At 56.8% G+C, this 12,420-nt stretch overlaps 1 protein-coding gene across 2 annotated transcripts in view; it reads left to right on the top strand.

The window, feature by feature from the left end:
* The first annotated feature begins 315 nt into the window (after positions 1 to 315).
* Positions 316 to 12,420, top strand: part of SPACA7 (sperm acrosome associated 7) — a 28,089-nt gene continuing 15,984 nt past the window's right edge. Inside the window, exons 1-4 of one of the 2 annotated variants that reach the window (XM_015084898.3) lie at positions 316 to 516; positions 3,980 to 4,039; positions 8,672 to 8,773; positions 9,659 to 9,766. In XM_015084898.3, coding sequence (XP_014940384.2) covers positions 333 to 516; positions 3,980 to 4,039; positions 8,672 to 8,773; positions 9,659 to 9,766 — 454 coding nt within the window. In that variant the 5' untranslated portion in view covers positions 316 to 332. The remainder of the gene's footprint in view (positions 517 to 3,979; positions 4,040 to 8,671; positions 8,774 to 9,658; positions 9,767 to 12,420) is intronic. The other variant, XM_027065239.2, reaches the window with a different exon arrangement.

Below are 12,420 nucleotides of genomic sequence, written 5' to 3' on the forward strand. Positions count from 1 at the left end.
TCATAGTCACACGGCCTCGACACAGCCCTCCCTGCACAGGGGGCAGGACGCCACTCACTTCCTGCGTGACGTCACAGGACCCCGGACACCACGCTCCCTGCATAAGGGGCAGGACCCTGTGCACTTCCTGCCATGACGTCACAGGATGCTGGACACTAACCTCCCTGGAACACGGGGTAGGACCCTTCCCGCCATGACGTCACAGCTCCCCAGACATGGCCCTCCCAGCACGAGGGTGCAGGACCCCACTCACTTCCTGCTGTGAGGTCACAGGACGCTGGACACTACCTTCCCCAGAACACAGGGTGGGACCCCGCTCACTTCCTGCCGTGATGTCACAGGACCCTGGACATTCCAGGGTATCCTGGAGACCAAGGTCTTCAGGGCATGGTCTTCCTCCTTCAGCCGGAGGGAACATGGCAGGAGACAGAGGAGTGACCCTGTTTGTCCTGCTGCTGTCCTGCTGGTGCCACACGGAGCCCCAGCCCATCAACACGACTTCAGGTACAGTCACAGGTGGGTGGCTGTTGGGCGGGTGGGAAACGCACGTCTCCCTGGGGCTGAGTCAGGCCCCTCCACACCTCCCCAGTTTCCCATCCATTTCTGGGAGAGAGTGAAGCGAGTTGAACACTTTTTCTACCTTGAAAGTCCTTTTCAAACTCCAGAACCCCATGGGGAAGGAGCGTATGCAATGTATTTTCACTTTTTATCACAGATGATTTCTAGGGCGCCTGGGGGTTCAGTCGGTTGAGCGGCCGACTCTTGATTTGGGCCCAGGTCTTGACCCCAGGGTCATGGGATCCAGCCCCGCATTGGCCTCCGTGCTGAGCGTGGAGCCTGCTGGGGGTTTTCTCTCTCTCCCCTCTCTGCCCCTCTCCCCTGCTCATGCACATGCTTGCTCTCTCTCTCTCTCTCTCTCCCTCTCCCCCTAAACTAAGGAAACAAAGACAATTTCTAACCTCCCGAAAGTCGAGGGGCAGCCCAGAGACCCCGCCGCCCCCCACCGTCCACCACCCCGCACTTCCTGCACACACACACTGCTGCTGTCCCCGGGACCTCGTAGTCCTGTCCAAATGGTCTTACTGCTTCACGTAAACCTTTTCTTGCTAACGTGAGGCGGTTGTCCCTTACACGCTGGTGTCGTGAAGACCCGGACAAAATTAACGAAGCCTGCACAGCAGCTCATCCCGGCTGCACCCGATCCGCCGTGGTCCCCGAATGCCCTTGTCAGGGAGGGTGCCGATCACACCTAGGACGGCCCCCGCGTGCCTCTGGCCCCAGCCCTCCCATGCTGGCCCCTTCCGCATGCAGGATCTGAGCGGGGACAGGCCGGCCGGGACGGGATGGGACTCTGTGACTCCCCAGTAAAGGACGGCAGGGAGGAGGTGCTCCGTGACCCCCCCACCCGACTTCCTGCCAGGAAGCTCTATTTTCAGGCCACCCGGCCACTCTTACACCTGCCGCACAGGTCACCACAAATGAAAGGAACGGGGCCGAGATGGTCCCCCAGCCCCAGCTCCCAAGGATGGCCGAGTGGACCCTGAAGGCTCACCCACAGGGTTTGGGGGGCTCCTCTGAGAGCAGGACCATGGGTGCTGCCCGAGCCAGCTCTGTGTCCCCTCCCGCCCTTGCCACACCCACACGTCCGGGGTGGGGGGGACAGGCCAGCTGGCCGCAGTCGGGCCAGAAGTCAGGTGGTCCTGAAAGGACTGAACATCCCCAACTTCCTTTTCTTCAGCAAACTGAGCTCTGAGGTGCTTCCCAAGTACAGTGTCCTTTGCGACGCTGTGGGTGCGGACGGGGCTGTAACAGGTGGGGCCATGTGTCCCCCATGGGAGGGCGCGGCCCTCCAGGCTGCTCCTTCCTGCTCAGACTGTCACGTGCCAGTGCCCTAGGGAGGTGCTCCCAGCGCCCAGGGACAGAGCACTCCTCCAGCCCTAAGCCAGCCCGCCCCTCCCCGACCTGGTCTCCTGTCCAGACAGGGACACCCTTAGGTGACCGTCATGGTCTTCCCGGCTTGAAAGGCCAGTTAAAGGCAGTCCCTAAATCATTTTCTGAAAGGAAACAGTGGGTTTCCTTATGGGCTTGCGGCTGGGGCACAGGGGCGCGGGAGTACCCGTCTCCTGGGGTCCCAAACAGACCAGCTCCGGCCGCTGACAAAATCCAAAGGTGGAGACAGTGGTGGTGACACGAGAAAGGAGTTTATTTCGGTGAGGCCGACAGCCAGAAGACAGCGCGGACTGGCATCCCCAAGACTGTCTCCAAATGCAAAGACCCTTCCAGGTTTATCTGCAGAGATGTGGGACAGAGGCCAGGGCACAGGCAGATGGACAGGAAGGGTCATGTGCATCATTGTCATGGGGTCCATCACGTGTGGGCTCCGGCCGGCTCAGGCAGTTTCCATTCCCATCAGAGGAGGCTTTGCCTTCCGAGTCTTGCTTGAGTTAAGGGAGAAACTGGAAACGAGAACTTCATCTATGAGAAAGTTTGCAGTCAAAACGGGGATGGCTGAAGTCCCCCGCCTCCGGGGGCTTACCGCCTCCGAGGGCACTGGTGCCGTTGGCCAACGTGAGTCGCCCTGACCACGAGGAGAGACGGGAACGGCAGACATGGGCCTGGTTTGCCTTGTTTTCCCCAAATTAACCAGAGCACAGCCGCAGAGGTCAGCAGCGAGCCCTTCCCGGTGTCCGGGATGCGCACTGTGCAAATATGGAGGAGTAGTCAGGGATCCGGGTAACTCCGGCGCCCGGCGGTTTGAAGCCGAGAGACTGTCAGTCGGAGGTGACAACAGGCGAAACACGCCACAGCCGCCACCGTTGACAATGCACTTTGAAAACCGTGCGGGTATTCTAGAGCATAAATATTTTTCTGCACACGCTTGCTGCCTGACTGGCACAATACTCCCATTATAATCACGGGACAGACACAGAATGAAAAGAGTATTTTTGACAAAGTGCTCGCTCGACGCAGCTGTGCCCATTCTTAATGACTCATTAATGCCTCATCCTCGGAGAACTGTACTTTTGTTTGCCTCGTTGCCGGGAGGTCAGCACACTGGGAAGCGATTGTCATCTCCGTGCAGACCTCCTTGCAGAGATTTCCGCATTGTTCTAAGCCCCGCGTGCAGATGAGGCCATTGGTATGCAGATTGTCCGTCATTAAAACCATTTGAAAATCAGCGTCGTCACTGGTTTACTGTTGGAACGAGAGTCTGCAGACGCCTGCGAGCTCTGTGCAGCCGGGCAAGGTGGCGCTGCCCAGCGGGTCCCGGGCGTGCCCTCTCCCCTCCCCGGGGGCGGGAGGGGAGGCTGACCTTGACCCTGAGTCGAGGAAATGGACGAGGACACCCAGCTCTGAGCAAAAGGAGTAGTAGGGAGCCCCCGGCTGGTGCCGCCTTGCGGAAACCCTCACTCCATGCACTGCCGGGCCCCCAGCGAGGCCGGGGAGGCTGGGGGTCGGGCATCGAGGGATCCCACGGAAGTCTGCCGTCTGGCCCGGCCGGCTCACCCCTGAGACCCCGTGCCTTCCCTGTAAACAGACCACCTGGCATCACTCTGCTTCTGAAGGGGAGTCTCTCTGGGACCCCCTCCCGACCAGAGAACCCCCACCGTTCCCCAAATCACATCCCTAAGCTCCCAGAGGCACCGGCCTCTGGAGCCCTTCAGAAAGGACGTGCGCGTCCCTCTTGGTTGGCTGTCCGCGGAGCACGTGCAAGGGCAGTCATCCCTGTGCCAGGACGCGTGTTCCCTTCCGAGGGACGGTGCCAGCGAGCACTGCCCCACGCGGCAGGAGTCAGAGCACAGGGCACGTCCCTCTACCACACGGCCGCCTTGCCCGCCACTTTCCGGATGAGAACCCAGTCCTGGGAACCCCTTGCAGGCCTCTCCCCCCTGCAGCGGGCTGGTGGGCGCCACAGAGAGAGAGATCAGTGCAAATTCAACGAATTATTAAACTATTAGGGTATTTATTTCCCCCCTAGGTCCAACCACTGAAATGCCACCCAACTCAAAAGATCAGGAGGATATACCTGGAATATTTGGTAAGGAACCTCCTCATATTGGTATTTGGCCTGTATCTGGAGGGGTGGGTGCCTGTGAATGGGTGCTCCCCAGAGAACCTGGTGGCACAGGTGGAAGGTGTGATTTGGTTTGAAGTTAGAACCACACGCCATGGCCACAGCCATGGCCACGGCTTCAGTGCTTTCACCTGAGTCAAGAATTCAGGAAAGAATTCAGGAAAGAAGTAGAATTTTAGGCCATTAGACGCAAGAAGGGCCAGCGGGAGGGAGACTGCTGGGAGCCCTCTCTCTGCCCAGGGGGCTTCTACAAATGTGAAGTGAGGGCATCGCTTCTGAATGCGGGTCCCCAGACCAGCAAGCCGTGCCAGCCAGGAGCACGTAAGAAATGCCCAGTATCCAGCCCTCCCCAGAAGCCCTGCTGTCCTGGGAATCACTGACTTTAGGGCTGCTCAAAAGAAGTACAACGCAGGCCACACATACGGTTTTAAATTGTCTAGTAGCCATATATTTTTTAAGTGTTTATTTTATTTTTGAGAGGGACAGAGAGAATCCCAAGCGGGCTCCGTGTTGCCAGCACAGATCCTGACATGGGCCCTGAACTTAAAAACCGTGAGATGGCGACCTGAGCAGAAATCAAGTGTCAGATGCTTAACTGACTGAGCCCCCAGGCGCCCCATCCAGTAGCCATATTTTTTTTTTAAAAGAAGCGGGTGAAACTTAATCACATTTTGTTTGATGTTATCATTTCAAAGTGTAACCAACATAAAAGTACTAATGAGGTATTTTCAGCCTTTTGTCACACGGAGTATTCACAGTTCAGTGTAGTTCACGCTTAGAGGACATGTCAGTAGGACACGCGTGGGTCCCACATGGCCAGAGCTACGGGGCCCCCAGTTCTGGTCCAGCCCTCACTTCACATTTGTAGAAGCCCCCTGGGCAGAGAGAGGGCTCCCAGCAGTCTCCCTCCTGCTGGGACGGCTCTCCCCCTAGGCTCCGGCTGGGGACTCGGACTTCCCTGGGTCTGAGCAGGAGCCCTAGAAACTCAAACAGCGGAGTGCCTGTCTGGTTATGTGGGCTCTTTCCAGTAGCGTCTCTGCCATGACATTGGACTTTGCTGCATTTCCAAGTCTGATGCAGCAGAGGCCCTGGGAAATCCTCTCTGACCGCCAGAGGGATGGCAGACAGACAGACAGGTGGATTGGCAGATTACATGAATGAGCGAATGAAAGAATGTTCCAGTTTGGTCTGGGGCTACCGCCGTCTGCTCATCTCCGTGCTTCCCGTCTCAGACTCAGAGGCAGTGGTTCCGATGCCCACAGGTGCCTCAGTCCCCCTGAAGCAGGTCCTGGCCATAAAATGACAGGACATCAGCTCTGTGTGTGGTTCAGGCCTTGGGGAGAACTCAGGTGCATGGAGGCCCCTGCCCCACGCAGGTGTGAGCTTAAAGGTGTGACTTAGATGCCCTTAAAAATGCTACGTGCAGGTCAGGTAAGTCTGAGGGTGCCAGACCTGGAAGGGCGAGGCCTCGTCAGGTGAACTTTCCAGCAAGAACGGGGCACCAGCAGGTCCGCGAGCGGTAGAGACAAACGCTCTCAAGTTTCCTGGGGGCTCTGACCGTCCCGGGCCCCGCAGGACCATAGTCCTGACACCAGCACCCCCTCCATCCTGTGGGCCGACCCCCCAAAGTCCCGGCCACTGTGGAGAAAATCGGAAAGGATGAGTCACTGGGATTTCTGATCAACTAAGCCCAGAAGGGGAGCTGAGGCTCCCTCTCCACCCACCCCATACTTCCCCCGGATGGGGGCGGGAGAGTAAGGCATCCGCGTCTCTGGAAATAAGTGAGGCCACCGCGTGAAAACAGCAGGGGCTGCCCATTCAGAGCTCCCTGTAGCAGGGCATCCGCCAGGCCACCGCCACATGCGTGCGGCAGAGACTCAGGTGGGTGGGGCGGGGAGAGCTCAGGGTGGAAAAGAGGTGGCTGGGGGCAGGGACCCTGGGGGAGGTGCTGGCCCAGGACAGATTGGGGGGGGCTGGGGGAGGTGCTGGCCCAGGACATGTGGGGGTGGTCCATGGGAGAGGTGCTGGCCCAGGACAGTTGGGAGAGGGGCCTGGGGAAGGTGCTGGCCCAGGACAGCTGGGGGGGGCTTGGGGGGAGGTGTTGGCCCAGGACATCTGGGGGGAGGGGCCTGGGGGAGGTGCTGGCCCAGGACATCTGGGGGGAGGGGCCTGGGGGAGGTGCTGGCCCAGAACAGCATGGGGGGGGGGGTGGCTGAGGGAGGGCCTGGGGGAGGTGCTGGCCCAGGACAGCTGGGGGGGGGGGGGCTTGGGGGAGGTGCTGGCCCAGGACAGCTTGGGGGAGGGGGCCCAGACGTGGGCGCTGGCCAGGACACCGGGGCAGCTAACCAGAAGCAGGTCCAGGGATGGGTTAGGGAAGCACATGGGGCTTTCTCTGGTTGATCCCAGGTTGGAAGCAGGACAACAGTTGGGGAAGCCGTCCTGCCCTCAGGGGCAGATTGCCCGGGGTGGAGGTGGCGCTGCAGGAGTGCCTTCTGGAAGCACCCCCCCCCCCCCCCCCCCCGGCCGTCTGGGCTACAGCAGTCATCATGGGCTGGTTTTATTTTGACGTAGGTCTGGTGCTTGTCCGTTTGTATATTCAGTATCTCATTTATCAGAAACAACAATTTACCCATAAGAAATTAGACACAATTCGAAGGCAGCGTTGTCTCACTCGTACAGCAACCTGATGCTCTGCCACTCCCTGAAGGTTTCTGCTACGATTACACGCACAGTGCCTGTTGGAACTTGTGGTTTGGGTTTGCTCACCTCTGAGGTGTCCCCCAGCCCCCCCCTCTGAAGGTGGTGTGAGGTTGGCTGGCTTCGGCCTCCTCTTGGCCCTGAGGACTGTCCCCGCCCACTTTGAGGACCTCTCAGGATGTGTGCACCTGATGGTCTCTAGTGTCCCCAGGAGGCCACCCGGCTTCCTTCACGAGGTAGACTGGTTCCAGGAGCTCCCACTGCTTTGAGCTGGTCAGTCAGGCTCCTGTCCCGGCCCCTGGTGGGTGCTCTGTGAAGTGCTGTGCACAATCACACATGTAGAGTCCTGCCCCTCGCACACGGCTGCATATTTGCTCCAGACAGAGACCAGGGACCAGGGCTGGGCCGCCCTTGACCCCCAGGCACCTGGACAGTTTCTGGTACACAGTAAGTGCTCAATACAAGTTATGCCCATGAATATCCGCTCTTCTGTCTGACCCAAAATCTAACTAGACACCTTGATCTCGGGGACATAAAATGGGCTCTTCTGCACAATGACTGGCCCAGAAGAGTGGCCAAAATCTTCTCAAGGTGGAAACAGGTGTGGCAAAAACCACTGGCCACATGAGCAGGGCCAGAATGGTAGCAGTAAGGGGCTGTGCTCCCGTGTCACCAGCAGCTCGGCGACATCAAGTCATGGCCCTGAGGCCACCCTGGCCATCCCTTGAGCTTCTGCCTGTGGTCATGGATGGCGTCCGCAGCCCCAGAACTGTGTCCACTTCCAGGGCAGGGAGAAGTAAGGGTGTGGGGGTGAAGCCACCCACTTCTCTCTACCGGGAGAAGCAAAGTTCCTGTCAAAGCCAGTGGGCTCGCTGACCTTTGCATGTCCTGAGCCCCCAGCCGCCCCACGGTCCCAGCCAAGTTCAGCTTCTGTGGGGGAGGTTGGAGGACGCCACACAGAACCATGCAAAAGCATCTTCCCATACATGGCGGTGAAACCTTTGTTTCCAGTGACGCTTCGCGTCTGTTCCCCTGGACTCCTGTAAGTCACATGACTTGGAACCCGGGTGGGCAGCCGTGTGCTTTGCCCAGGATCTCAGGGCTCCCAGGATGTGGACCAGGAATGTCTGGGCAAACTGGTCATCGCCTGCTAGGTGGGCTCCAGCCTCAGCACCTGGACCGACTGCTCAGGGTTCCTCGTAGGCGGCAGAGGTCGGGCGACTCCCAGCTGCTGTCTTTTAAATTACATTAGTCTCCACCACGGTCCCCGACTGTGCTAAGGGCTTTCCACATACACGGCTTTATGTGACCCTCATAACACGCCTGATGCGATAAGACAGACCCATTTTACAGAGGAGAAAACTGAGGGTCCAAGTAGAAGCTGCCTAGGTCGTGATCCAGTGAGAGCAAAACCAGGATGTGGGTCCCGTCTGTCTGACGCAAAGCCCGGTGCGCTTACGTTAGAAGCTTCCTGGGAGCTGTCAGGGAGATGTAGAGGGAGAGAGAAAACAATGCTGCGTTCTGCAGAAATCGGGAAAGACCGTGTGCCTCCAAGGGGACGGCTTGGGGAAAGTCTCAGAGGGGACAGAAGGACAGAGGGGCAGAGAGTAGAGGTGAGACGGCACCTGGGCCAGGCTTTCTAGTCTCGTGTCTTTGGGGAACAAAGTTTATTGTCCAGGGCATCTGGACGCCCTCAGGTTTTCAGGAGCTGTTGAGGGGGGCAGTGGTCTCCCACCCCAGACAGGGCTCTTTGGAGACCCCAATCCTGTCTGTCTCCACGGTGCCCCTTGAGTTCTGGTTTCTAGTCCTGCTTCACAGACTGCCTTCAGTCCAGGTAGAACAAGAGGGTACCTGTCCTGCTCCACTGGTTCTGACGTGTCCTTATGTGCTTTTCCCAAGATGAAATTCTAGTCCAAGAGATGTTGAATCCAAATAAGTCATCAGTGGCTGGAAAGCACATGACAGCATCAACATTGTCAACAAAGTTGTTCAACGATAAAAGCAAGTATACGTTTTTTACACCTGTGATTGCGTGTACTCCTAGAGGTCTGTGGTTGTGAAGACACAATCCTACCAGTTTACATTCTTTAAGGCCAGCTTACTCCTGGGGCAAAAGCAAATGGCGGTGTGCAAGAAACAGGTGTCCGGAACCTTCTCTGTAACCTTCCCGAGATTGAGGCGGCCAAGCCGAGGCTGGCGGAGACGAGTTCCTCTTATTTTGGGGTGGTCTCGGGGTGCACACGCAAGCAGGTTCTTGTGCTCAGGATGCAAAGGCGGCTTAGCCACTGCGGGAACGGGGGGACACATGGAAACAGGGACTTGCGACCACCCACTCACTGACACGTACCTAAGCGTTCTGAGAGCGCGGGCAGTGACATTGACCCCATTGCACGCGGGACAGAACAAAGGTCTGAAGAACCTGCCCGAGGCCACATCGCTAGTAGTGAACGTGGGGAGAGAAGGCGCTTTTCCAAAGGGCGGTTCCGTGGTGTCCGGGGTGCATGTCGATCAGTGAAACAGCTCGCTGAGAACCAAGACCCAGTACTTGGCTGACAGTTGCTAAGGGGAGGCCGGGAGCAGAAATCCACAAGCAGTGTGTGAACTGCATTCAGCAGCCGGGAAGTTCAGCTCTTTCTTGCAATTGTGCACCCAGATGTGAATTCTGGTTCCTGGGACGAACACCACCCAGCATCTGCTGGGGCCCAAACTGCTGGGTTCAAGGTGGTCAGATGACGCCTGACTCCGGTACATGTCAACTTTCCAAGGCACGTTCTCAGTAGACCTTGACAACTGTTAGCACTCCGTAAGATACAGTGTGGACCCAAATGTTCGTGTGTGTGTAATCAAAAATTTGTTTCCTTATTTTTTCCATGGTCTTCATCAAAGATGACAGCATGAATGAGGATTTTGAAGTTGGTGGCACTCAGAATTATCAGGGACTCTCCGATAATTCACAATTCTCTATTGGCAGTGAGGACAAAATTTTCAATAATGGTAAATGCAACACGGTAATGCCCTTGCCTTAGGAGAAGGTGGTGGGGAGGACAGAGGAGCCAGGCAGATGTACACGGGGACGTCCCCGTCACGGAGGATGAAAGCGTGGCTGGAGAGAGCTTAAGGCTGCTTCACCCAGTGGGGCTGATTTCCCGTCTCCGTCGAGGAACTGCCTGCCCGCCACCCCTGCCCGTGGTCCTGACCCTGGAGAAGCAGAGCCTGGCAGGAAGGTCCCGGCAGGCAGGTGGCCACTAGCCGGGAGGAAGGGCCGCCACACTGCCCGCCCCTCCCACACGTCAGCTGGGTACCTGCCCCTCCCTGGGGGTCAGGGGCTGGGCAGGGAGAGCCAGTGTCGCCCCCGCCACCAGGGAGGTTCCCCCGGAGTGAGGGAAAGTGTCCCTCCAACGGCCACGGTTGCTGAAATGAACTCCAGTGTTCAGGCACTGAGGCTGAGGAGCTAGCCCCCCACGGGGTGACAGATCTTTTCCTCACCCTAAAGATGACGCAAAAGAAAGGTGCCCATGTAGCTCGCGGGATGCCTGGCCCGTGAAGGGTTGTGGCAGGCTCTAGAGAAGAGAGCTTGTGAAATGGCAGCTTTCTGCTTCCATCACTCCTTCTGGGTTTCTTTATTGGGATTTTTGCCCTGAGGAAGAGCTTGTCCCTTATTTATTCATTCACTTACCCCAGATTTGCCTTGGGGGGGTCCCTCCATTTGGCTCTTTGGTCCTGTTACTGTGCCTCCTCCTCCTGAACACCTCCCCACTTTCTGGCACCATGAGGTGTTCTGGGCCTCTAGCCCCCCAGCCCCAGCCCTGGAGTCGTGATTCTTTTTCACCAAAGGATGGAACTTAGAAACAAAGAAGTGGGTGTCAGGTGGACTGGAGTAGAATGTCATTGCCTCCTTCATCAGGCTGGGCTGGGAAGTATGTGACCACACACAGAGACACACACGCACACATTCACATGCACATGCAGAGACACGTACACACAGAGACACACACTCGTGCACACGCAGAGACATGCACACACAGAGACACATATTTGTGCACATGCAGAGATGTGTGCACACAGAGACACACGCTCGTGCACACAGACACGTGCACACGCAGAGACACACACTCGTGCACACGCAGAGATGTGCACACACAGACACACGCTCATGCACACAGACACACATGTGCACATGCAGAGATACACGCTTGTGCACACGCAGAGATGTGTGCACACAGAGACACGCACTACACATGCAGAGACGTGCACACACAGGTAGACACGTACACAGATAAGCATATGCACGCACAGACACACATGTGTGTGCACACAGGCACATGCAGACGTGTGTGCATATGCAGACCTACAGACACACATGCGTGTGCAGATACAAACACACACAACCAGTCATGCACACACAAATGTGCAACACAGGAGTGCACACGCACAAACACAGAGGCACGTGCACACGCAGCCATATTAAACTGTCTCCCTCTTTCTCTACGTAAAACCACGACCTGCAGCTGACAGGCCTCCATCCCGCTCCTTGGAAGTTTCTTAAAAATCTGGCTCCCATTTCCACAGTAACCGAAGCACTTGCTTAGTCTAGAGACTTCGGATTGCTCCCCCCACCCCTTGGGAAAATCAGATTGGCCAACAGGAGAGCAGTGTCGGTGAGGAGTTCTTTGTCTCTGTCTCACGTGTGGTTCTTAGGGTCACCCGGGGCACGTCTTTCCTCCCGCCCTTTCTGTGTGCCCCTCGTTTCCCGTAAAGTCAGGCTCATTCCTCATGCTGTTGATGTTAGATGTTTGTATTTGAATATGTGGGCATTACTATGGTTTTGGAGGTCATCACGATAGACAGAGGTACGTACCGGAATCCGCTAGTGGCCCACCATGTGCATGACTAGTGGGCCGTCCCCACGAGTCCCGTGTTCCCTTGGGCTCAAATGAGATTCACGTATACGCAGATCACCTCCCTTGTTAGGTGAGGGCGTCCACCAGGCCCTGCTTTGTCCCCTCACACCAAGCTGGGAGCCACCGCACACCCTTAAGGGAGCTGGTGCCTGGTTCTCCAGCGGGGCACGCCCCTGTGCCAGTGAACCATGCCTCGTGCCCGCCGTCTTTCTACTTGTTTCCATTTTACATTGTCTCTACAGTTCTGCAGGGTGCCACGGCAACAGCCTGCTGGGCGTGTGTTTGCATGTTGTTGGAGATGTAAATTCTCCTAATTGGGAGGTGGGGCCAGCAAACAAGTGAATACAAGGTCTTGATAGATGACGCCTGACTTGATACTTGTGCCATGGCTTTCCAGAACACGTTATTTTTTAAAGCTTATTTATTTATTTTGAGAGAGAGAGAAGGTGCAAGTCATGGAGGGGCAGAGAGAGAGAGAGAGAGGGAGAGAGAAAGAACCCCAAGCAGGCTCCTCACTGTCAGTACAGAGCCCAACGCGGGCTTGAACCTACGAACCGTGAGATCATGAATGGAGCCAAAGTCGGACGCTTAACCGACTGAACCACCCAAGCACCCTCAGAACACATTTTTAAATAAAATTTGAAAATGATATTGCATTTCAACTTAGTGTTTGAAAATAAACCATGGCCGAAACGTTCATAAATGTGTAATCAAAACACTGTCTACCTGTTTTTTCCATGTGCGTCA

Source organism: Acinonyx jubatus, chromosome A1, assembly GCF_027475565.1.
Source record: "Acinonyx jubatus isolate Ajub_Pintada_27869175 chromosome A1, VMU_Ajub_asm_v1.0, whole genome shotgun sequence".
NCBI classification, from domain to species: domain Eukaryota; kingdom Metazoa; phylum Chordata; class Mammalia; order Carnivora; family Felidae; genus Acinonyx; species Acinonyx jubatus.